Source organism: Ursus maritimus, unplaced genomic scaffold, assembly GCF_017311325.1.
Source record: "Ursus maritimus isolate PB19 unplaced genomic scaffold, ASM1731132v1 scaffold_14, whole genome shotgun sequence".
Classification (NCBI taxonomy): domain Eukaryota; kingdom Metazoa; phylum Chordata; class Mammalia; order Carnivora; family Ursidae; genus Ursus; species Ursus maritimus.
This window is the reverse complement of record NW_024423786.1, coordinates 42,992,142-43,014,504: the sequence shown is the minus strand read 5'-3', so window position 1 is coordinate 43,014,504 and position 22,363 is coordinate 42,992,142. Positions and strand designations below refer to the sequence as shown.

General features: G+C 49.8%; 2 protein-coding genes across 4 annotated transcripts in view; one reads left to right on the top strand and one right to left on the bottom strand.

The window, feature by feature from the left end:
• The window catches only part of ZDHHC3 (zinc finger DHHC-type palmitoyltransferase 3), a 54,357-nt gene extending 53,469 nt beyond the window's left edge, over positions 1-888 (bottom strand). For all 3 annotated transcript variants that reach the window (XM_040628939.1, XM_040628936.1, XM_040628938.1), the window contains exon 1: positions 725-888. The gene's annotated coding sequence lies outside the window, so the exon portion shown is untranslated. The remainder of the gene's footprint in view (positions 1-724) is intronic.
• Positions 889-987: 99 nt separating this feature from the next.
• Positions 988-22,363, top strand: part of EXOSC7 (exosome component 7) — a 36,657-nt gene continuing 15,281 nt past the window's right edge. The window contains exons 1-4 of the mRNA XM_040628940.1: positions 988-1,114; positions 13,318-13,419; positions 13,723-13,817; positions 21,654-21,819. Coding sequence (XP_040484874.1) covers positions 1,058-1,114; positions 13,318-13,419; positions 13,723-13,817; positions 21,654-21,819 — 420 coding nt within the window. The 5' untranslated portion in view covers positions 988-1,057. The remainder of the gene's footprint in view (positions 1,115-13,317; positions 13,420-13,722; positions 13,818-21,653; positions 21,820-22,363) is intronic.

Genomic DNA, 22,363 nt, shown 5'->3' with positions numbered 1-22,363 from the left:
CCCCCCCGGCAGCTGTCTACAACTCCCACCGACCACACCATCAAGCTGAGGCTTCCAGCCATCGCTGGGAGCACTGGGGACGCCTGGGCACTGTGCCCCTCGCCAGCGCCAGTTACCAAGACTCTGCCCCCTCCTCTCTTTGGGACAATGCTCCAGCGACCACCTGGAGCAAGGGGGATCCTGCAAGGTTCTGGGTCAGCGTCTGGTCAGCCCCAGGGAGAGGGGGCAGGGGTGGAATCCTTGGGGTGGAGTGAGGACGCCTCGGGACTAGTGGGCACTCACTCCTAGCCCGGACCCTTCCCACAGAGAACGAAGTAAAGAGGGCTTCACCGCCTCTTCTTTTCAACCGTCCTAGGGACTAGGGAAATGCGGGACGGAGGGCGGGGGGCGGGGTGGGGGGGAAGAGGGGAGGAGAGCAAGGAGACAGCTCCTCCGGCCAATCATGACGTCCGTCTCCCCTCGCTCGGGGTCGGTCTCTCTTTCAGGTCTCTCTCTTTCTCAGGTCTCTCTCTCTCTTTCTCAGGTCTCTCTCTCTCTCTCTCTCTCTCACACACACACACACACACACACACACACACACACACGCTCTGCTACTTCAACTCCAGCTCTGAGCAAACTGCGACGTGCGCCTCTCCCACTGCAAGTCCTAAGCTCCGGCCCCGGCCCGCGCCTCTGGCCTCACCCCAGCCTTTTCACTCAACCCTAGTTCCCCCTCCCAACTGACCGTGAAGCCGGAGGCAGTTCCCCAGTCCCAGGCCCCCGGTGGGGCTCCCGCCGCCGCCGCCGTCGCCTCCCCCTGCAGCCCCCGACCCGGGACCCGGCCTCGGGCTGCAGCGATAGCTCCCCGGCACGAGGCGCCGCGGCTTCCTGGACTCGTCCAGACACGGGGCGGCGCGCAGGAGAAGCCCATCGAGCTGCCGGCGGTGGCGGCAGCAGCGGTGGCTGCAGGAGCGGCAGCCGCGCAGGCCGATGACGCACGAGCGCGTGGGGGGGAGGCGCGGTCTGCGCGGAGGCGACGCGGGCAGATGACGTGAGACGAGCGGGGCGGCTCGGCAGCATGGCGTCCGTGGCGCTGAGCGAAGCGGAGAAGGTGTACATCGTGCACGGCGTTCAGGTAGCTACGCCGCGGCGTCAGCCACCGGGTCCCCCTGGCGCTGCGGGTGGTGGCGCGCCCTCGGTTCGCTTGGGAGGAGGCGGCCAGGCGGCGGGTTGGGTTTACCTGGTGTTTAGACAGCACTGCGGCCGGCGTTTGCAGCCCGAAGCCGGCAACGCGGGTGTGTTTAGGACCCCACGGCCAGGGTCCACTTAGGACTTTATGCGTGCTTGAAGCCTTCCGCGTCTACAAGGCTCCAAACCTTGGTGGGAAGGCAGTCCCTGAGGCCCTTTCTTAGCGATGGAGCACAGCCCCCAGGGCCGTCTCTTCAGCCTTCGCGAGTCGCATCACTTGGGCTGAGCCTCACTTTTCTCTGCTAGGAAACGGGGGTTGGCGGTAGGGTTCTGCCCTGCTGTTTCTTACCGCGTGGTTGGGAAGCACAGGGAGAGAAGGCTCTGAGGTGAAAGCGCTTTGAAAATATAAATTTCCTTACAAATAAAGGGGGAAGAATGTTTAAAAAGCGGCTCTACAGCCAGTGGCACTTAGTTCTACAGTGGAGAACTAAGATCCTTAGAGGCAGCAGGAACTATATTCAGATCTTCTGTGTTCAGTCTTCAGTCCCTAGTCTTGACCACTGCAGAGCGAGAGTTGGAGAATGTTGGGTGTAATGAGCTACCAAGGAAAGCCAAGTGTGTCCTTCTTGTTTGTAACCTACCCAGGTTAGAGACATCTCCAGACATCTTGGTAAAGCCTAAACAATCCTGTTCTTGCTGGTAGAGACCTAATCATTTTGTGTTTTACTGTTCACATTCAGTCCAGTGTGGTCAAATTAAGCTTCTGGCATCCCCTTTCCGTTAGCCGTTGATTCCTTTATTATTTCAAAGACGAATAAAGTAAAGGCAATGGGATATAACATATATGCTAAAAGAGTGGTATACTTAGTGGAGGTCAAAGGAGCTATACAATATTGGGGGCTGTGATGCTCTGAAGGCTTCCCTAAGGACGTGGAATTGCTCCCTTAAATCCATGTCAAGTGTCCCTCCTGTGTGGTTTCAGGACTCCGTATTCATTCATCCAACCTAGAACTAAGCCAGACTCAAGGGATAGGAAGGAGCCTGCCCTTATAGAGCTCCCATGCTAGAAGGAAGAGACAGAAATTACAACTCTATGTGTTTGTATGTGAAATTGTACTGATCAGCTGTGAAGAAAAAAAATCAGGGACCTGATCTAGTCCAGGAGGTCAGGGGAGGCTTCCCTAAGGAAATAGTATTTGAAATGAGCTCTCAGCATGCTTAAGAATTAAGTAGGCTTGAGTCTTCCAGGAGGAAGAAGTGCTGAATCCGCAAGCTCTCAGGTAGAGGAAGTGTGGAGCCACAGGGGTGGGCTGGGGGTAGTGGTGGGAGATCAGGTTGTAGAGGTGGTTAGAAGCCTGATCCTAGGGGGGTTAGAGGCTGAGTCACTCCTTCCTCATGGACCTTGGAAAGTAATAATCTGTTTTTTGGTACCTTTAAAACCTAGACAGTGTCTAGCACTTAGTAGGTAGGTACTCAATGACATTGATTAAGGGAGGTCTTAAAAGGGAGATCAGTTGGACACTCTTTCCATTTTTAAAGTTAAACCTCTGTCTTACCAGTACCATGAATCTAATATTAGGGCCACAGTTGTTGGTAAGTGCTCTGCTCTGTGCATCATGGAGCCATGCAGAGTAACTGACATTAAATAAATCTCTTCATAAGGACTATTAATGTCGGCCACAAATTTGCTGTATTTATGGAGGAGGGAAACAATTGACACGATCTGAATAAAGGTCAGAAGGCAGGTGATTAAGCTTCCCATGGGATCTCCACTGACTCAGTTCTAAAATCACCTCAACTTTTGTTTTGTTGTTCTTTGAGTGCGGGCAGTGCACCTTTTACAGTACCTACCCAGAATCCTGTTCTTGCTGTATTGTAGACCTACTTGTGTTTTTTTGTTTGTTTTACTTTTCACCTTTGGTCCAGTATGGTCAGTTTTAGCTTCTGTCATCCCTTTTCTTTCAGCCTGTGATTCCTTTATTATTTCAGGGGTATTTCATCTTGGTTTGGTGGTAGTTAGAAGCAGTGGAAATTATTTTTTAAAGATTTTATGTAGTTGTCAGAGGGAGCGAGCAAGAGAGAGTGAGCGCACGAGTAGGGGGAGTGGCAGGCAGAGGGAGAAGCAGGCTCTCCGCTGAGCAAGGAGCCTGACATGGGACTCGATCCCAGGACCCTGGGATCATGACCCGAGCCAAAGGCAGATGCTTAATCAACTGAGCCACCCAGGTGTCCCAGAAGCAGTTGAAATTAATCAAACAATGTGTGTTGAGGACTCAGTTGCTAGTAATGGTAACCAACAAACTTGCTCAAGCAAAAAAATTTTGCTTTAGAAGGTTACAAATGTTATTTCAGGAATTCAGGGTCATTTTCAAGCTCTCCCTTGCTCATCTCTGCTGCTTTTTATGCCCCTGCTTATTCTTACCTCTCTTCAGACTGGCCTTCTCTTTCTCCATGTGCTAGGAAGAATGTGGTTACCTCTCAGCTCCTGGGATTACAGTTCCTCTGTATATAAGAAAGCATCCCTTCTAGTTCAGTTCCAATGTCATGTTTCCAGGGAGAAAAATCTCTTTGCTTCAGCGTGGGTCAGGTGAAGGGACGGACAGAATCATTACGCTCAAAGATGTCCACTGGGAGGCTGGGACACACTTGAGAGAAAACAGTTTGTGAGCAGGGAGGATGAATCATACCAGGTCCTGGCAGAATATGGAATCCCATTCAGATAATTCAGGAGACTTGTATGATGCGACTATTTATAGTGGTGTGAGTGGGTTTCAGGGAACCGACAAGAGATACTGAGGAGCCCAAAGACTAGCAAGCACAGGGAGTAGCTGTTACCCTAGGCTGAAGGGGCCAAGGGAGGCAGTTGTGTTACCAGATGCCAATGATAGCGAGAACTGTGGAGGAAGAGCTGCTCAACAGAAACCATAGTCTTGGGAGGATGAAAGCACTGTCAGAAATGTGGCCCCAGTTAGGGGTGGTAGGGATGGGGGGCGGGGAGCATTGTCTCATCTTTTGGAACTTTCATTGGCCAAACCCAACCACAAGCCAGTAAAGGGAGTCCAGGTGATGCAGTTTGGAAGGAGTTAACCTGGTGCACAAAGGAGGCCAGAGAAGGATAGAGAGTGGATCTGAGGGAGTGGGACAGGATAAATGGAAAGGTTGGTCAATTCATATTTTTAGTATATGATTGGATTGGTTTCTTTTAGGTTCCTTGTCACCTATTGAAGGCTGAAATGTCCCACTCTGGTTAGATAGATATTATATTACAATTTTTATTTCACTGAATCTTTGAAACCAGCTTGAAGGTGAGTATTATCATCTCTACATTACAGATGAAGAACTGAGCTCAGACAGGGTCCAAGGTCACACAGAAAGTGCGTGGTGGAGTGGGCACAGAAATCCAGATCTGTGTGATTGCAGAGCCCATACTTGACTTTCGTGCTGCTTTCCTACTGCAGTGAGAGCCATTGTCTTCCGGTCCTTAAATAGGGATCCCAAAGCAAAGGCCAGAGAGAATCCCCATTTCAACCTCTCTTTCTTTCTCTCTCCATCTAGAAGCATGTGAGTGAACAGGAAGGAGGAGGGGAAGTTCTAGAAGTTCTGGACACTGCTCCAACCCCGCACCATTTTTCTAGATTTGATTTGATTTGATTTATTTTATTTTTTTTAAAGATTTTATTTATTTGACAGAGAAAGAGACAATGAGAGAGGGAACACAAGCTGGGGGAGTGGGAGAGGGAGAAGCAGGCTTCCCGCCGAGCAGGGAGCCCAATGCGGAGCTCGATCCCAGGACCCTGGGATCGTGACCAGAGCTGAAGGCAGATGCTTAATGACTGAGCCACCCAGGTGCCCTACCATTTTTCTAGATTTTAAATAGTACATGCTATATATTGTATTATTATCTTTTCAAGTAGTATTTGTCCCACCTTTTTTTTTTTTAAAACAATTTTATTTATTTATTTGACAGAGAGAGAGCACAAGCAGGGGGAGCGGGAGAGGGAAAAGGAGGCTCTCCGCTGAGCAGGGAGCCCCATGCGGGGCTCAATCCCAGGACCCTGAGATCATGACCTGAGCCGGAAGGGCAGATGCTTAACTGACTGAGCCATCCAGGTGCCCCATCCCACTTTTGTTACAAGTTCCTTTAGAAACCTATTTGCCTTTCCTTGTACAGCTTTTGTTTTACCAACTTGTATCTCAAACTGTTTTTTTTTTTTTTCTATTTACAATATTCAGGAATTGGTGGGGGGCCGATTCTAGAATTTGCAGAATCGCATAACTGGCTAGATGTGTGTTTTCTTCATAAGGAGACACTGCTAACCTCCATCTCAGCCCAGTGATTCTGAAGCCTTGAAGTACTTTTTATTCACCCGCAAAGTGCAGATTCCCAGGCTTTACCCGGACCTTCTGAATCCTTACTTTTGGGGCCGGGGCCTGGAAATGGACATTTTCATAAAGTGTTAGGAGATTTTAATGCTGCCAGCAGACATCAGCCTACGGGCAGACCACTGGCCTGGTGCAGCTGAGACTCTGCTCCTGCCTGCCTGAGATCGCGTGGTTTCCACTGTGTTCGCAGGAGGACCTGGGAGCCAGACTGAGCAGGGCTCCTTTCCCAGCTGCGCCATTTACAGTGAGAGTGATTTTACCTGAGTTTCTGAGCTAGCTCCCTCTGGTAAAGTGAGACTATATCCATCTGGGGGTGCAGAATGGGGTTGTGAGGAATGATGAGATGGGAAAATACAGAGTGCCTGGCATGTGGTCAACCCTGAAGAGATGTTGGATCCTTTTCAGATTTGTTTTTTCCATCAGAAGTATGGCTTTATGGGGCGCCTGGGTGGGGCTCAGTCGTTAAGCGTCTGCCTTCGGCTCAGGGCGTGATCCCGGCGTTCTGGGATCGAGCCCCGTATCGGGCTCCTCCACTTGGAGCCTGCTTCCTCTCCCAGTCCCCCTGCTTGTGTTCCCTCTCTCTCTGGCTGTCTCTCTCTCTGTCAGATAAATAAATAAAATCTTAAAAAAAAAAAAAAAAGAAGTATGGCTTTATGCTGAACCATGCACACTGTATTCCCATTTTTCACAGTGACTCCACCAGTGGTTCAGCCTATAGGTGTTGAGGGCTAGAGATTATTATTATTTTTTTTTTTTTTTAAAGATTTTATCCATTTATTCGACAGAGATAGAGACAGCCAGCGAGAGAGGGAACACAAGCAGGAGGAGTGGGAGAGGAAGAAGCAGGCTCATAGCAGAGGAGCCTGACGTGGGGCTCGATCCCACAACGGCAGGATCACGCCCTGAGCCGAAGGCAGACGCTTAACCGCTGTGCCACCCAGGCGCCCCGAGGGCTAGAGATTATTAAATCATCTCAGGAAAAATTGGATTTGTGGCAAGGGCTAGAAGGTCCCCAGGCAGCTCCAGGGCACCGCATCTCATGGGCTCCACCGTGGATCACGCGGTCCTTGTGACTGTCTGCTTGTCTTTATATCTGTGGTGACACCTCCACTTTTCTCTCCTTTTTTTTGTTTTTGTTTTTGTTTTTTTTTTTTTAAGATTTTATTTATTTATTTGACAGAGAGAGCACAAGCAGGGGGAGCAGCAGGCAGAGGGAGAAGCAGGCTCCCTGCTAAGCAAGGAGCCCAGTGCAGGGCTTGATAACAGGACCCTGGGATCATGACCTGAACCAAAGGCAGATGCTTAACCACTGAGCCACCCAGGCGCCCCTCCACTTCTCTCTCCTGAAGTATATCTCTTCTCTACAGCCCTTGCCGTCCAGCTTCCCTGCATCTTGGTAAAATCTGTCACCACCCCCAACCCCACCTTTCTTCTGTGTGGCCTCTCCAGCCTCCCTCTGTACCTGACCTGTCAGTTCCTCTTTAACTTTCTTCTTCTCAAGTATTTCCCAGGTCAGAGATCAGATTCCAAGGAGAGAGTCTGTTTCATGCCAGAGATGCTGGTTGCTCTCTGGATTCTATGTGGGGTCAAGCCCCTACCACTGGCTCTGGCTGTTGGGAGGTGATCAGTGACTCGGTCACGTGGCCTTAGCGCAGTGGGAGGCACGGTAGGCTTTCCAGAGGTCTGCTTATTGGTGCTCTGTCCGTGACCTGGACGCCTTCATAGGTTCATACTAGGCTCTAGCAATGGATTAGCCCATTTTATGGAATTTTTCCTGGCAGTTGAATGGAGGTGTAGCTCAGCTGATATTTTTAGCTTCTTTTCCGTGGCTCTAGCTTTCATTGTAGGCATCGTTGGCGGAACAGCACAAAAGAGGGGGAACGTTGCTGAGCCTGGGGTCTTTAGCTATAAAACTGAGCAGTCACTATTCAGCTGCTCAGCCCAGCCACGCGGAGCTGGAGCCAGCCCCCAGGACTCTTGACTTTTTAGCCTCATGCCCTTCCCATTTGTGGGCCCACGGCACAGAAAGCCTGCACCTAGGCACTTTGTGAAGTGAATGGAATCCCATCCTCCAGAGGGACTGCGGACTACTCAGTACGCTTGGAAGGTGAACGAGGATCGACATCTGGTTTTGCCAGCTGTGACGTGGGCCACGGCCTGCAGAGCTGGATCTGGTGTGGTCGTTCTCTTAAGTGGGGTCGCATCCTAGTAGAAGAAGCATTCTGGTCTCCGTTCTGAAGCAGGTCCGAGGTGTTGGACAGGTCAGAGCAAGGTAATGGGGGTTAAGCTCACTGCCAGGGTGACAGTCTAAATTCTCCCAGGCGTGTTAGGCTAGTAGAGCCGACTTGTCAGCTTGCTTTAGCGAGTGATAGGACTGGGTTACTTGGGTCTGAGGAAAGTGGCTGTGGGTGGGGTCACTTGTCCCTCCACTCTGCCACAGGCAGTGAAATAGGCGCTTCAGAGACCTGCCTCATCCCCAAGCTCCAGTTGGGGTTGTTTTCAAGGATTTGGTGCGCTGATACCTGCCCCAGAAGCAGGAGAAGGGAACTGTGCCGGGGGCACTTCTGTGTGCTATACTGTGCTGAGGGTCCCCTAAATGATGGCTGGCTTTTGGATTCTCCTATAATTCTGTAAGGTTTGGGTGATTCCTGCTTTCCAGGCGAAGAGACGGACGCCAAGCTATTGAGGAGCTAATTTGTGCAAGGTCACAAAGCTGGTATGTGACAGGAGAGATTTCAATATAGGTTGGGGGCGCCTGGGTGGCCCTGTTGGTTGAGCGTCCAACTCTTGGTTTCAGCTCAGGTTGTATCTCAGGGTCGTGGGATGCAGCCCCCCATTGGGCTCCGTGCTCAGTGGGGAGTCTACTTAGGATTCTCTCTCCCTCTTCCTCTGCCCCTCTCCCTAGCACGCTCTTTCTTTCTCTCTCTCTCTCTCTCTCTCTCTCTCTCTCGCTCTCAAATAAATAAATACATCTTTAAAATATATATATATGGGTTGGAGGTGACTCCACCATACCACACCCAACCGGCAGAGGTGTTGTGATTGGGTGAGAAACAACTGGAGAGTCCCCGGGCGCCGTCCCAGCCCTCTCTGCCGAGAAGGACAGGGCTCCACTCCATGGTGGTGTCCAGCGCTTGTTGACGTCTCCTTTGGGTTTCTGAATGGAGCTTTCATTGCAGGGCAGCCCCTGTTTAAATGGTCACACATGGATTAATTCCTTTGCTTCTGTGTACTATACTGGTGAATAAACATTTTGGTAGGGTGTCTGGCTCTGAGCCAGACCAGGCAGGTTTGGGTAATTTTTAAGCCTTTTATGAGGAAAGCTGGATTAAAAAAAAAAAGTCCTGAGTGCAGTGATTCATGGACTAATTTGTTTTTTTGTTTTTTGGTTTTTTGGTTTGTTTTTCTCCTATTCTCTTGGGTGCTTTTTTTCGATGGGAAATATATATATACTCTGTGCATTCTTGGAAAGGAAAATTTGTAGCTTTTTGTTTATCTCTTGTCGCCTGAGACTTTCCCAGCGAGCCTTCCCCAGGGAGCAGAGAGTGATTTAAAGGCTAGAAAGGCAGTACCTGATGAGGCCCGGTTTTCCGACCCCCTCCCGGCCCCATCCTGGAACCGGGGGTTGTCAGTACAAAGGGTAGTGACTAGATCTTTCCAGAGAAGTGGTATTTTAAAGCCATTGTTGGAAGCCCTATCACCTTGTGGCCTCCCTGCGTTCAGAGTTGTTTTCTCCATCATTAGGACCAACTGGTAGAGCCAGCAGTTCACCCTTCGAGGGAGGCCTGTGCTGTCTCCTGTTGCCCAGTGAAGAGACCCTTTAGAATGCAGGGAACCATGTGAAATGGTGGGTTAAGAACTCTGGCTTGAGGGGCGCCTGGCTGGCACAGCGGTTAGGCGTCTGCCTTTGGCTCAGGGCGTGATCCCTGCGTTATGGGATCGAGCCCCACATCAGGCTCCTCTGCTATGAGCCTGCTTCTTCCTCTCCCACTCCCCCTGCTTGTGTTCCCTCTCTCTCTGGCTGTCTCTATCTCTGTCGAATAAATAAATAAAATCTTTAAAAAAAAAAAAAAAGAACTCTGGCTTGAGGGGCACCCGTGACTCAGTTGGTTAAGTGGCTGCCTTCGTCTCAGGTCACGTTCCCAGGGTCCTGGGATCGAGCCCCGCATTGGGCTCCCTGCTCAGTAGGGAGCCTGCTTCTCCCTCTCCCCCTGCTTGTGTTCCCTCTCTGTCAAAAAAACAAAACAAAAAAAAAACAAAAAAAACTCTGGCTTGAAGTTCAAGTGCTCCTTACTGGCCATGTGACCTGGGGCCTGCTTCTCCCTCTCCCCCTGCTTGTGTTCCCTCTCTGTCAAAAAAACAAAAAACAAAAAAAACAAAAAAAACTCTGGCTTGAAGTTCAAGTGCTCCTTACTGGCCATGTGACCTGGGGCCAGATATTTAGCATCTTTAAACCTCTTTCCTTATTTGTAAAATGGAATGAAAAAAAGCTTATCCTATAGGGTTGGTGTGAGAGTTAAATGTGTCAGCCGTGTAGCGTTCCTAGCATGTTATCCCAAATATAGTAAATGCACATTAGAGAGTAGCTACTGTTAGTCTTTGCAAATAATTGTGGCTGTTTTAATTTATAGATCTGTAGAATTAGAGAAGCACCTTTGAGGCCTTCTAATTCAATTTCCATCTTTTAACAAAGGAGGAAACTAGTCTCGAGCATCTTGTCCTAGGTCAAGCAGCTAGTTAAGGCAGGACCAGGCCTGGAGCCCATGACTAATACTCCTAGTGATCGCTCACGCTGGTACCTGACCTGCAGCTCAGGCAGGAGTCTTCCTAACTGATGTTTCTGGGCCCTGTTTTCCCTTTCCTCACTGGGCACACCTGGGGGATGGGGCACCAGAGATTGACCTAGGAAGCCCTTCCTGTTCGTTGGTGGGGTTGTCAAGAGACAGTTAGGCAGTTTTGGGATCCTCCAGTGAAGGATCACTCCTCACTTTATGGAGTTCCTCCCTGGAGTTTCATTTCCTAGACTTGAAATTCTGTTGCTTTTCAAGTACAGGTCTCCCCAGACTCAAGATGGGGACTGCCTCCAGGGAGGGGATGGCCTGGGGAGTGGACGAGCCGCAAAGGGACTTCAAGCTGACTTGTGATGTGTATTTCCTCTGCCTTAACGGGAGTGGGAGCGGGAAGAAGTGGAAACAGGGCAGAAGGTCGGAGCTGAGTGAATGCAGTGCTCTGCTGGATTTCAGGCCTCCAAATCCAAATGTCAGTCATATATGCAGCTAGCCAGACAGTTTAAAGGTAAATTTGTGACAGTTGTGTACGTTAGGACAGCGTTTTTAAACATTTTGAGGAGCATTAACCCCTTTGAGAATCTGATGAAGCTAATGAGTCTTTTTCTGAAAGAATGCTTTTTAAAAATCTTTACAGGGGCGCCTGGGTGGCTCCGTCGTTAAGCGTCTGCCTTCGGCTCAGGGTGTGATCCTGGCGTTCTGGGATGGAGCCCCACGTCAGGCTCCTGGGAGCCTGCTTCTTCCTCTCCCACTCCCCCTGCTTGTGTTCCCTCTCTCCCTGGCTATCTCTCTGTCAAATGAATAAATAAACTCTTTAAAAAAAAAATCTTTACAAAGAATGAGGACAATCTCCATGAGCTGATGTATAGCGATTGCCTGCATATGTATGATACAGTGTTAAAAAAAAAAAAAAAAGCAGAAGCAAAGTATAAAAGAGTATCTATCGGGGCGCCTGGGTGGCACAGCGGTTAAGCGTCTGCCTTCGGCTCAGGGCATGATCTCGGCGTTATGGGATCAAGCCCCACATCAGGCTCTTCCGCTATGAGCCTGCTTCTTCCTCTCCCACTCCCCCTGCTTGTGTTCCCTCTCTCGCTGGCTGTCTCCATCTCTGTCGAATAAATAAATAAATAAATCTTTAAAAAAAAAAAAAGAGTATCTATCGCATGTTACTCTTCGTATAAGAAAGAAAGGGATATAAAAAAATATTCATGTACCTGCTCATTTGTGCAAAGGAAATACAGGAGCGATGAACCAGCAATTAAACAGACTGCCTGGCATGGGTGGGAAAGAGCTAGAAAGAAGGGGGCATGACAATAGGGCTGAGGGGAGAGCGGCCTTTCCCCGAGCGCACCTTTTCTGATAACTTTGACTCCTAGAGTCATGGTGATAGTCCGCATACCCAAAAAGTAAATGAGTCATTAAAAGTAGCCGGGTTGTGAGGGACCCACACTGGAGCACACATGGTTACAGATGAACCTCACAGGGGTGCAGGGGACTTGCAGAACCACACTGAAGGATGGGGAAGACAACTGGGAAATAGGCTTCCGGGTGGGCATTGTAAGGCTAAAGACAAAAAGAACTCTACACAAATACCATACTTCATTAGTACATTTGTTTCTCAAGATTTAACAAATACATAAATACATTGTGGATAATGAGAGCCAGGTTTCTCACTTTCTGAGAAAGAAGTTACAGATCAGACAAGGAGGAAGGTTAGAACCAACTACCAGTGTGAACACATGGCCTTTTAATAGGTACATGGATAGACTCAGAAATAAATACAGCTGTGTGGGCTAGCATACATAGATGTTGTCTAGCTCCATCTGGAGAAGTTCTGGAAGCAATGGTACCTCAGTAGCAATGAACTTATTTAGCAGCCAGATCGTGGTTTTTAAAGCACCATTCTTCAGTGAAAGGAACCAGGACTCCTTGGAGAAAGGGCAATCCCAGGGCTGGGGCCGGGAGAAATAGCAGAGGCTGGAACATCTTGGCTTGTTAGGAGTAAAGATGTGCTCAAAAAAGATTGCAGGCATGTTGAAGGAATGCAGGAACCAACCCAGAGGAACCCCTAGTGGCCAAATCTGGAAGACTTTGAGCAACAGCCAAAGTAATGACAGTATTGGATGACAGCCACAGCATAAAACTGATATCCATGAGTTATACTGATAGAAGTTAATAACGGAAGAAGTAAATACACGGGGATAAGGGGGAGGCAGTACGTAGACCACTCTGAAATCCATCTTCTGCAGCAGGGGTCGGCAAACTTTTCCTGTAGAGGGCTGGAGAGTGAAGATTTGGGGCTCGCAGGTTAGAAGATCTCCATCACAACCGCTCAGCTCTGCCGTTGTAGCGTGACAGCAACCATAGGCTGCCTCCAGGAGCAGGCGTGGCCGTGTTCCAGTAAAACGTTTTACAGAATCAGGTGGCCCTAGGCAGAAGTGTGCTACCCCTATTCTCAAGAATGCCTGGTTTGGAAGAGAAGAGTTGGGTATCTTTGGCTATCCTCAGAGTAGATTTTGTTGAGTTCGGGGGGCTACAGCTGAGACAGTGGTACCCTGTAGCTCTGACAACACATACTTCTGGCGCAATTTGGGAATTGCAGATTTGGGAAGAGGCAGCTTATTTTGTCTCTCGTTCAGATTTTGCCTGTTTTGTGTGCCTGTTTGGGGGTAGTAGGTGGTAGTATGGACTTTGCCCTCGGTCGGGCTTGGGTGGAAACCCAGCGTTGCTCTCACCAGCCATGGGACCTTGGATACATTGCTTTACTTCTCTGAGTCTCCATTCCCTCACGTGTAAAATTGTAATATTGTTCCTAGCTACGAGGACAGAATTCTGGGTGATTCGCTAAGAGAGAAAGGGATGCTGTACTGCCTAGTTCTCCTGGGCGAAGTGGCGTGAATGAGTTTAGAAGTCTGTTGGTGGTTTGGTTGTGGTTGTGTTAGGGTTGTGGTTGTGTTAGGGTTGTGGTTGTTGCCCTTAGGAAGACCTCCGCGTGGATGGCCGTGGCTGTGAGGACTACCGATGTGTCGAAGTGGAAACCGACGTGGTGTCTAACACCAGTGGGTCTGCCAGGGTCAAGCTGGTGAGTACTGTGGCCACAGTCCGTGCCCAGGGCGAGGACGGGCAGGTCCTAGGGAGCCAGCTGCAGGCCCCTCCGGGCTTTGGGAGTACATATTTTTCCAGGGAATCGAAGATCCAAGCCAGACTCTGGGAGGGCATCTGCCTAGATCTGAAGGACTCCTTACCTTTTCAAAGAGCCACTTTGCAAGTTCCTTTGCAGTGCTCCTAAAAGAGTCCCCCAGGGGCATAGTCTGGGAGAGGAGGTTGGTGGTTGGGCATCTGACTTCCTGCCCTGAGTGAGGATCCTTCTTGCATGTGTCCACAGGGTCACACAGACATCTTGGTGGGAGTGAAAGCAGAAATGGGGACGCCGAAGCTGGAGAAACCAAATGAAGGGTACTTGGAGTTCTTCGTTGACTGGTCAGTACCGTGCTTTTTTTTTTAAGTAGGCTCCATGCTGGGCATGGAGCTCAATGTGGATCTTGAACTCAGCGGCCCTGAGATCAAGACCTGAGCTGAGACCAACAGTCAGATGCTTAGGCCACCCGGACATTCCTATGCATATGTTTTTAAAGAAAAATGATTTATATTTTTTAAAAGATATATTTATTTATTTTAGAGAGAGAGCACGTGTGTGCGTGTGCAAGCTGGCAGGAGGGGCAGAGGGAGAGAGAATCCTCAAGCAGACTCCCCGCTGAGTGTGGAGCCTGACTCAGGGCTTCATCCCCCAATCCTGAGATCATGACCTGAGCCGAAATCAAGAGTCAGACACTTAGCCTACTGAGCCACCCAGGCACCCCTAAAGAAAAACGATTTAAAAAAAGATTCAGAGACTAGACCTTTGGTTTCCTGTTGAGCCCACTTTTATTTTGTATTCAGTTGTCATTCCCGCAGCCAGCAGGTATTTCCTGCGTTCCTCCTAGGTGCCAGGCACTGGGATATGTGGAAGAAGGCTTTGGCTTGAGTCCTGCCCTTGTCCTAGTCACCCGGTCCTTGCTGGGCCTCGTTGTCCCTGTTGGAGAAAGGAGGGCATTGCCAGGTAGCCCAGCACATGGTGGTTCTGAGAGTCAAATGAAATGGTGGGTTTCGCGATGCTTTGAAAAATATCAGACATAGATAATTAGGGTCATTTGGTCTAAAGTGCCCTGTTTCACTTCCTGCTCCAGTTTTGCAGAAAACTTTTTGTGACTTGCTTGGCAGAGAAAGTAGGAGGGCCGGCCAAACAGCGTGACGGAGGGAGTGGCAGCGAGGCAGGCAGCGTGGGTGCTGGGAAGAGCCAGGACTCCGCACTTTCTGCAGCCAGCCAGCCCTCTCTGGCCAGCTGTGTGACCTCAGGCTAGTTACTCAGTCTCTGTGTGCCCGAATTTCTTTCTCTAAAAAATAGGGATAATGATACTGTTGCGATGATGAAGAAAGGAAGTGAGGAAGACAGAGTGAGCACCACCACAATGATTGGCTCCCAGCGGGCTTTCAGGAAGTGTTCCTTCCCCCCAACCCGTTGCCTCCCCTTTCTTGGGCTCAGGGCTCTTTACTGGGTTGCTCGCCCAGTCCCATCTTCTGTCTATAACTTCGCTTCTAATTAGGTGGTGACAGCAGGCTTCCTTGAGGTGGGTAAGGATCTCTATTAGCTCATGCTAGGTGCAGGTATATAATACCGATTCTGTATTAAAGCCCCCAAGACCACCCCCATATTTGGAGATTTGCTGGAAGGACCCACAGGACTCAGCATGTAGTTGTACCCACGGCTGAGATTTATCATAGCAGCGGAAACACAGCGATATGTGTGTGATGATTCTGCCCAAGAAAGCCCATTAGAGATTTTTATTGGGGCTGGTCACATGGGCACCCTCTGCTTACCACATACCAAAATTCCAGACTCCTAGAAGGAAAGCACATATTCACCTTATCATATTATTTGCACAAATAGTCTAGGCACAGTGGACCACAGTTCACCGTTGACTGGGAATATTCTGATGGTCAAGCTCCCAGATACCAGCTGAGGGCCCACCTTGCAAGCAGGCCCTTCTAAAGATAGCAGCCTTAGGCCTGCTATGCGCACCTTTCTGGCATAGATGCTAACCCCCGTTTATATAGCGAGTTAGAGTTTTCTGGTCTTCTCTCAGACCCAAAGGTTGGTCCTTGGGGGCCCTGTGTGGCTCAGTTGGTTGAGCGTCGACTCTTTTTTTTTTTTAAGCTTTTATTTATTTATTTGACAGAGAGAGAGAGATGGAAGGGGGAGAAGAAGGCTTCCCGCTGAGCAGGGAGCCCGATGCGGGGCTCGATCCCAGGACCCTGGGATTAGGACCTGAGCCAAAGGCAGATGCTTAACCGACTGAGCCACCCAGGTGCCCCCAAGCATCAACTCTTGATTTTAACTCATGATCTCAGAGTTGTGGGGGTCAAGTGACGCATTGGGCTCTACAGTGGGCCTGGAGCCTGCTCAAGATTCTCTCTCTCTCCCTCTCCCCCTACAAATAAATAAATAAAATAAAATAAAAAGAAGTTGGTCCTCACAGCACTGCTATGAGAGAGACAGCCAGTGGAGTTGAGAGCAGGTAAGTAGGTTCCGCAGGGTCGTAGAGCTGGTCTTGCCAGCTCACGCTTCTCCCAGTCTGGTCTTTGCTCGTTCTACTCCATGCAGCCTTCAGAAGCCAGCTGTCCAGGGATATCGTGCTCAGAGTTCTGAGAACGTATCTGCATTCGGCTTTCTGGCCAGTTTTCCTTCCAGCCCATTCCTGCAGCCTGCCCTGTGAGACCCCCCCACACCCCCAGGCAGTTGCCTCCCCTCGTTGGACCTGGCTGCTCTCACCAGCCTGAGTCATCCAGTGGGACTGGCCCATCCTCTAAGTCACCATGACCTTGTTCAGGCCTCCAACTTATCCCTTTGCTCTTGGTGGAAGAAAAATGCCTCTCCTGGCCTTGATCTGCCTAATTCAATGCAGTAAACAATCACTGAGAAGCAGGCACACGTGTGAAGCACTGTAATTTGCTTTTCTTTTTTACCTCTTTATTATCTTCTACCTCCTTCATCTTCGGTGGACCGCAGACAGTCAGCCCAACCACACCAAAGGGAAGGTGTTGCCCTCAGATGCTTGGCGTAGGGGACACATTTCATTGTGGCTGTGTGTCGGGGCATGACTCCAGTTTAGCCTGCTGCCCTTGTCCCTTTCTGGTCCCAGCTGTAAAGGGAGGGTGGCTCCAGGGTGGGAGGATGCTTGGACCCGCCTCTTCCGAAGATACGGCTTCCAGGGGTAGCCTCTCCTTCCTGGCCAAGCGGGGCTGCCCACTCCTCTCTTTTCTCCCTTAGTAAGTCTCAGGAAACCCTCAATAGGCCCAGAAGCTCCAGTGTCCAGGGAGTTCTCCTGACTCTCTTTCAAGGTGGATAATCGCGAGGTGGCATACTTCAGTGTCTTCACGTGGCTCGGTTAATGTGTTCAGTCTAGCAGGTAGAATGACCGTGAGAGATTCCCAAAACCTTGTGTTCCTACAGAGAAGGGAGATGTTGATTGACCAAGCACCAGGCGGCTGCCACCTTTATCAGAACCTCACCTGGGTCTTCAGAGAGCAACTCGTAATTGCATAAACAAACCCCTTTCTTCCCATGCAGCGAATAGGAATGGCTTTTGGACGTCTGTGGCTGTGCCCAGCACGAAGGGTGCTCCCCATCGACCCCTCTGCTGGAGAGCCCGAGGCTCTCATCCATCCACAGGCTGAAGCAGAGGTGTTAGCCAGCTGGAGGGAAGTAATTGGGGTGGGGCGGGGCTGTCAGTCTGAGCCCAGCTTGACTTGACTTATCAGCAACTTCCAGGGTTTAATTAGTTAAATTTCCAGTGATTAGAGAGGCCTCAGAAAACTAACTGCTTTTCCGCTACCTCATTCTACTTCCGTTTTGTCTGCTTGGTAGACTGCGTGGCACCCGACGTAGACATTGCCTCCCACCCCCGTAATTTTCCCTTTGTCTTGGGAATGCTGCCGTTTGGGGAGGGTACCCAGTGGCACTGCCCCTGACCCCATCCCCGTGGAGTAGTAAAGACTTGGGGGTCCTGAGCACTGCCCCAGAGATGCCTGGCAGCACACTCACTAAGACTGGGAGCAAACTCGGACCTCCTAACTCCTGGCTCATGTCTTTGTGTTAGTTGTAACTTGAGAACGGGCTGTTTTAAATCAGAACTTTGAAACTTTGGGAAAAGATGGTTTCCATCTGACGCCCAGAGGGTAAGAATTTAGGGAGCTGGTATGTGACTCTGGGCTACCACTAGGTGGCGATCCGTTTAGTCTCTTTGTAGCTCTGACCCCATGTTGATGGGGGTGTCAGGAAGCTTCATTTAGCCTCTCTGAGAGGCTTCAATTCTTCACTGGGGAAGTTGAGGAGAACATTTTTCATTCATAGACATTTCAGTGTGCCCAACCCTTGCCACTTCCCTGTGGGAACTTAACTACTTTTCACTGTGATCACTGGTATCTATCACTGATGTTGAACCAGAAGCTTCAAGCCCTGAATTGGTGGATGGAACCACTTGATCTCTGTTCCTCACTGCTTAGTGCTGCTCGAAGGGGGTCACTGTTTGTGCCTGATGGGCTGGGGTGGCGGGGGCAAAGCAGACAGGCAACCTGCAGCAATCAGTCAAAGCTAGCTGTACTCTGGAAGTCTCCAGAGCTGGTTACTCTCCCAGAAACTTCAATCAAGAGCTTGCAATGAAAAGCTCAAAACGTGCTCCTGTCCCCATTCCCACTCATGGGGAAGCTTCTCCAGGTTCAGGAATGAGCACGTCTGCACACAGGCGAATGGGAGGAATTGGGGCCTGCCACAGGGCTGGACGACTGACCACTAGACTGGTAAGGTCCAGAGTTAGCCCTGCCCCACAGACCCACAAAATCACTTTCTTCTGCCATGGTCCTGACCTGACCTGTCTTTAAGACTCCAGAGATTTGCAGGCGAGATTGATCACAAGGGAAACAATAGGCTTAGTGTCTGAAGTCCTGTCCCAGGTAGACGTGGCCTTGATCTCACCCTACCCCAGTTAAACCAGAGATGGCCCAAGCAGGAGGAGCAGAGTAGAGGTGATGAGTCAGGAGGGGTGGAGAACTGGGAGGGGCAGCGTTCCCAGGATTTTTATGTTTATTGGCTTGGTAAGCAGTTTCCCCACAGCCCTGGAAAAGGGGCTGGGTCATACTTTATGAAGGATCTGAATTGGTTTTGGCAATTGTAGACACAGAAAGCACTTGGTTTTATGCCCCAAGCCCCAAGTGTGATACCTCTGAGCAGGGGGCCGGGATTCACAGCCTGTACAGCGTGTGCACTGTCTCTCTCTCTCTCTCTTTTAAACTTTGCACTTGATAGAGAAGCTTTTTATCGAGGACTCCTTTGGTCTGCGTTCCTTGACTCCAATATTTGTGGTCTAGTAATAAGTCCCAAGACCAGAGTATCCATTCATTACCTTGACTCATGTTAGGCTACAAGCCAGACAGGGCAAATGACACATTCAGCGGGAGTCCAGTGCTGCCTCGCAGGTAAGGGCTGGGCTGCCTGCGTTGGAATCTTAGCTCCCCAGTCACTAGCTGTGTGAGCTTGGACAAATTATATAACCTTTCTGGGACTCAGTTCTGTTTTCTCTAAAATGGGGTAGGAAATAGTGCTTATCTCGCAGGGTGGGGAGAATCGAGCGAGCTGGTGCATCTGAAGAGCTAAGAGTGGTTTCCAGTGGTTCCGAAAGAACGTTCAAGTTTTCCTCCTTGTAAAACGAGAGAGTCGGGCCATCTGAGGTCTCGCCGGGTTCTGCCGTAGGTCAGAGCCCACCCGTGAGATTTTTGTTTCGCTAACGGAGTTTGTTTTCAGAAGTGAGTTAAAATGCCTTTAGATGGGCTGGAGAGTTTGTCAGAGTCTCCCTCACTGCCCGCGGATCACCGGTAGCTCTTTGTTCAGAGCGCGGGGTTACCTGGCCAGCCGCTGTGGGCATTCTTGTCCTCTGACGTGGTCTCTGAGGTCCTTTCCTGGGTTTGCTTCTCTGTCCACCTCTACCAGGAAGTGTCCTTGTGCTAGGAGCACCCCTAGTGATGAGAGGGGACACTCCATTCTCTACCTCAATCCTGCTCTGCATCCTTTGTTAGAATGTGGGGTCTCTGGCTTTTCTCACTTTACCGGAAGTATTGCCTCCCACCACCTCACCCCTCTCCCCGCCCCAGCAATTTCCTTCCATTTTTCCAGCGTCCTCCCGAGTCACTCCAGGGCCCGGGCACCATCCAGACGCAGGAGCTTTCCGCGGTCTCGTGAGCCTCTAAACCTTCCTCTCTGCCTGGCTGCCAGCTGTGCTGAAAGAATAATGTGTTTAAAGGGGAAAAATAAAGTCTTTAGAATAGGAAGAATTCCCAGTTTAAATTAGTTCAGTGTCAGAAAACCCCCAGTGGGGCGTGGTTTTGTGGGTAGATTAATTTAGCGAGTTGGACTTGGGAAGGTCTGTAAGCCATCCCTTGGGGCTGTAAAAAAGCACACGAATCAGTCCCGAAGTAATAATTAATCCTGCCCAGAAGGGTGTGGCCCACTGTCGTCAGGGAAAAGTGCACATTTTAAGCATAAACACCTCCGGCCGGATTTGTCCACTCAGATCTCTATAGAGGTGTTTTTAAACACTTAAAAAGATGGATAATATTGATTGCTTAGTGTGTGAATTCGAAACAGCTTTTGTTTTGCTGGCTGTGCAAAATTATTAAGTTGGTCTTTGGGAACTTGATTATTTCACCATAAATGAGCTGCTTTTTGTGGCTCGGTGCCTGAGTCCAGCAGAAGCAGTGAGGGTTCAGCGAGGCTGCTGTGGCAGTGAGGCTGCTGTGGCAGTGATCGAGTTTCTCTTGAGGATTTTTAAACTGGGGCTTTGCTGGCTCGCAGTGGTAAGGGAAAGCTGTGTAATTAGAGAAGCAAAGTTACTATGTAGTGATACACTCTCAGTGTTTTAGGGGTCATTCTTATACCTATATTAGAATGGACTAGACAAAAGGAATATTTAAATATATCAGGTGAGATTTCTTTTAACATTACGCAGAGTGGGTGGGCCCAGCCTTGAGCCTTCACATGGGTTTTGCTCTGCCTGGAACCCCCCTGCCTGTCTGCAGTCTGACCGACTCCTGCCCACATTCCGGTGTGAGGTCTCCTGTGACCCCCACCACCACTGGTCGACATCCTGCCCAGCCCCATTCCTGCTATTTGTTCCCTGTCGTGAAATTCCCCCTGACTTTGTGAAATTGCCGACTCGGGGCCTTCATCCTTCCTGCTCAGGCTCTCCCTCCGGTGCCTAGCGGGGAGCTAGTACCTTCTAGATGGATGAGAAAGCTTCAGTGGACCAGAAAGCTTCAGTATGTGATTTTGTAGAGAGCATTGTGAAACAGCTGGTGGCTTACCTTTCTGGACCCTGTTCATTACAGTGAAATGATTACTGGACTGTTTACTTACGTCACAGATGTACTGAGGGTTTGTTTTTATTAAGCCAAAACCCTCAGAAATTGCCTGTTAAATACTTTGGAGTAATGCTTAGGGCAGCAAATGTTGATGCCCGTTCCTTCTTTGTTGAGGTAATTGGGCATACGATTCAAGAAGCCAAAGTGGAAAGGTTTTTCCTCTTGAGAAAATAGCAAAGTAAAAGGGATAATCTACTAGTTAATCAGCCGCCAGTCTTTCTCCCTCCTGTCCCTTTCCTGCTGTTCAGTATAGTGTAAGCTAAATTTTGTGACATAACTAGCGTACTGTCCTACAGATCTTCTGAATCATTCCAGGAAGGCCATCACTGTACTTGCGTTGTGGTTCCTGCTTTGAGAGTTTCATGGGGCGTCTAAGGCCGTGGAAACTTGGGATGGTGTATGTACAGTGACCCCTCTGTGACCAGCCTGCTTGACTCCCCAGGCCTCCTGGCTTCCGGGGCCTGCCTGAGGGGAGTATTCCACTCTCCAGAGAGTTAATTATTACTGGCCAAGGTTCACTTCACTATTGTTCTCTTGTTTGTCTTTGGAAAAAGATGGCTTCTGTTAGAAGTGGGGGGCGGGGGCACGCCCATCAGGCACACTGACAAATCCAGGGCGTGGGGCCAGCCTGGCTCCCGGTGCGCATGTCTGGAGGCTGGAAATACAGCAGGTGCTGTCCTTTCCCACTGCAGTGACTTTCCTGTAGCACTGGCCCTTCCGGCTTTCCGCAGGGCAATGGAACAAAGCCCTGTGCCTTCGCTCTGTGTGAAAAGACTCACTCAGCCTCTCTGTTGCCTCTCTGTGTAGTTCAGCCAATGCTACCCCTGAATTCGAAGGTCGAGGAGGTGATGACCTTGGCACGGAGATTGCTAACACCCTCTACCGGATATTTAACAACAAGAGCAGCGTCGACCTGAAGTCCCTCTGCATTAGTCCCCGGGAGCACTGCTGGATCCTCTACGTGGACGTGCTGGTACGTATCACATGGCCATAGCGGCCACACGGTCTGCCTCTGCTGGAGACCAGTTGGCCTACTTTCCTGCCACTGCTTTTTCCCTCTTCAGGTGGATGCTTTCAACTTCCAGGGTGAGAGTGGATGGAAAAAGCATGATGTCCTGTAATAAGTTTTTGAAATTAAATATAATACACGTGTCATAGTATACAGAGAATACCATCCTACAGTAAAAATCACAGAACAGTCCTATCATGGTGGTTCCTAAAATTATCTACTGGGCTTGTCGGGGAAGGAGAAAAAAAACGAGAGATGCTCTCATGATGGTATCAGATGGAGGTGATGGGCAGAAGTTAGACAAGTTGGCATATTCCTCTACGTGGAATGAGGATGAGCGCTTCTGTTTTTTTAAGATTTATTTATTTATTTTAGAGAAAGTGCATGCGTGGTGGGGAGGGGCACAGGGAGAGGGAGAGAGAAACTCAGGCAGACTTCGTGTTGAGCGTAGAGCCCAATGTGGGGCCCGATCTCACGACCCTGAGGTCATGACCTGAGCCGAAACCAA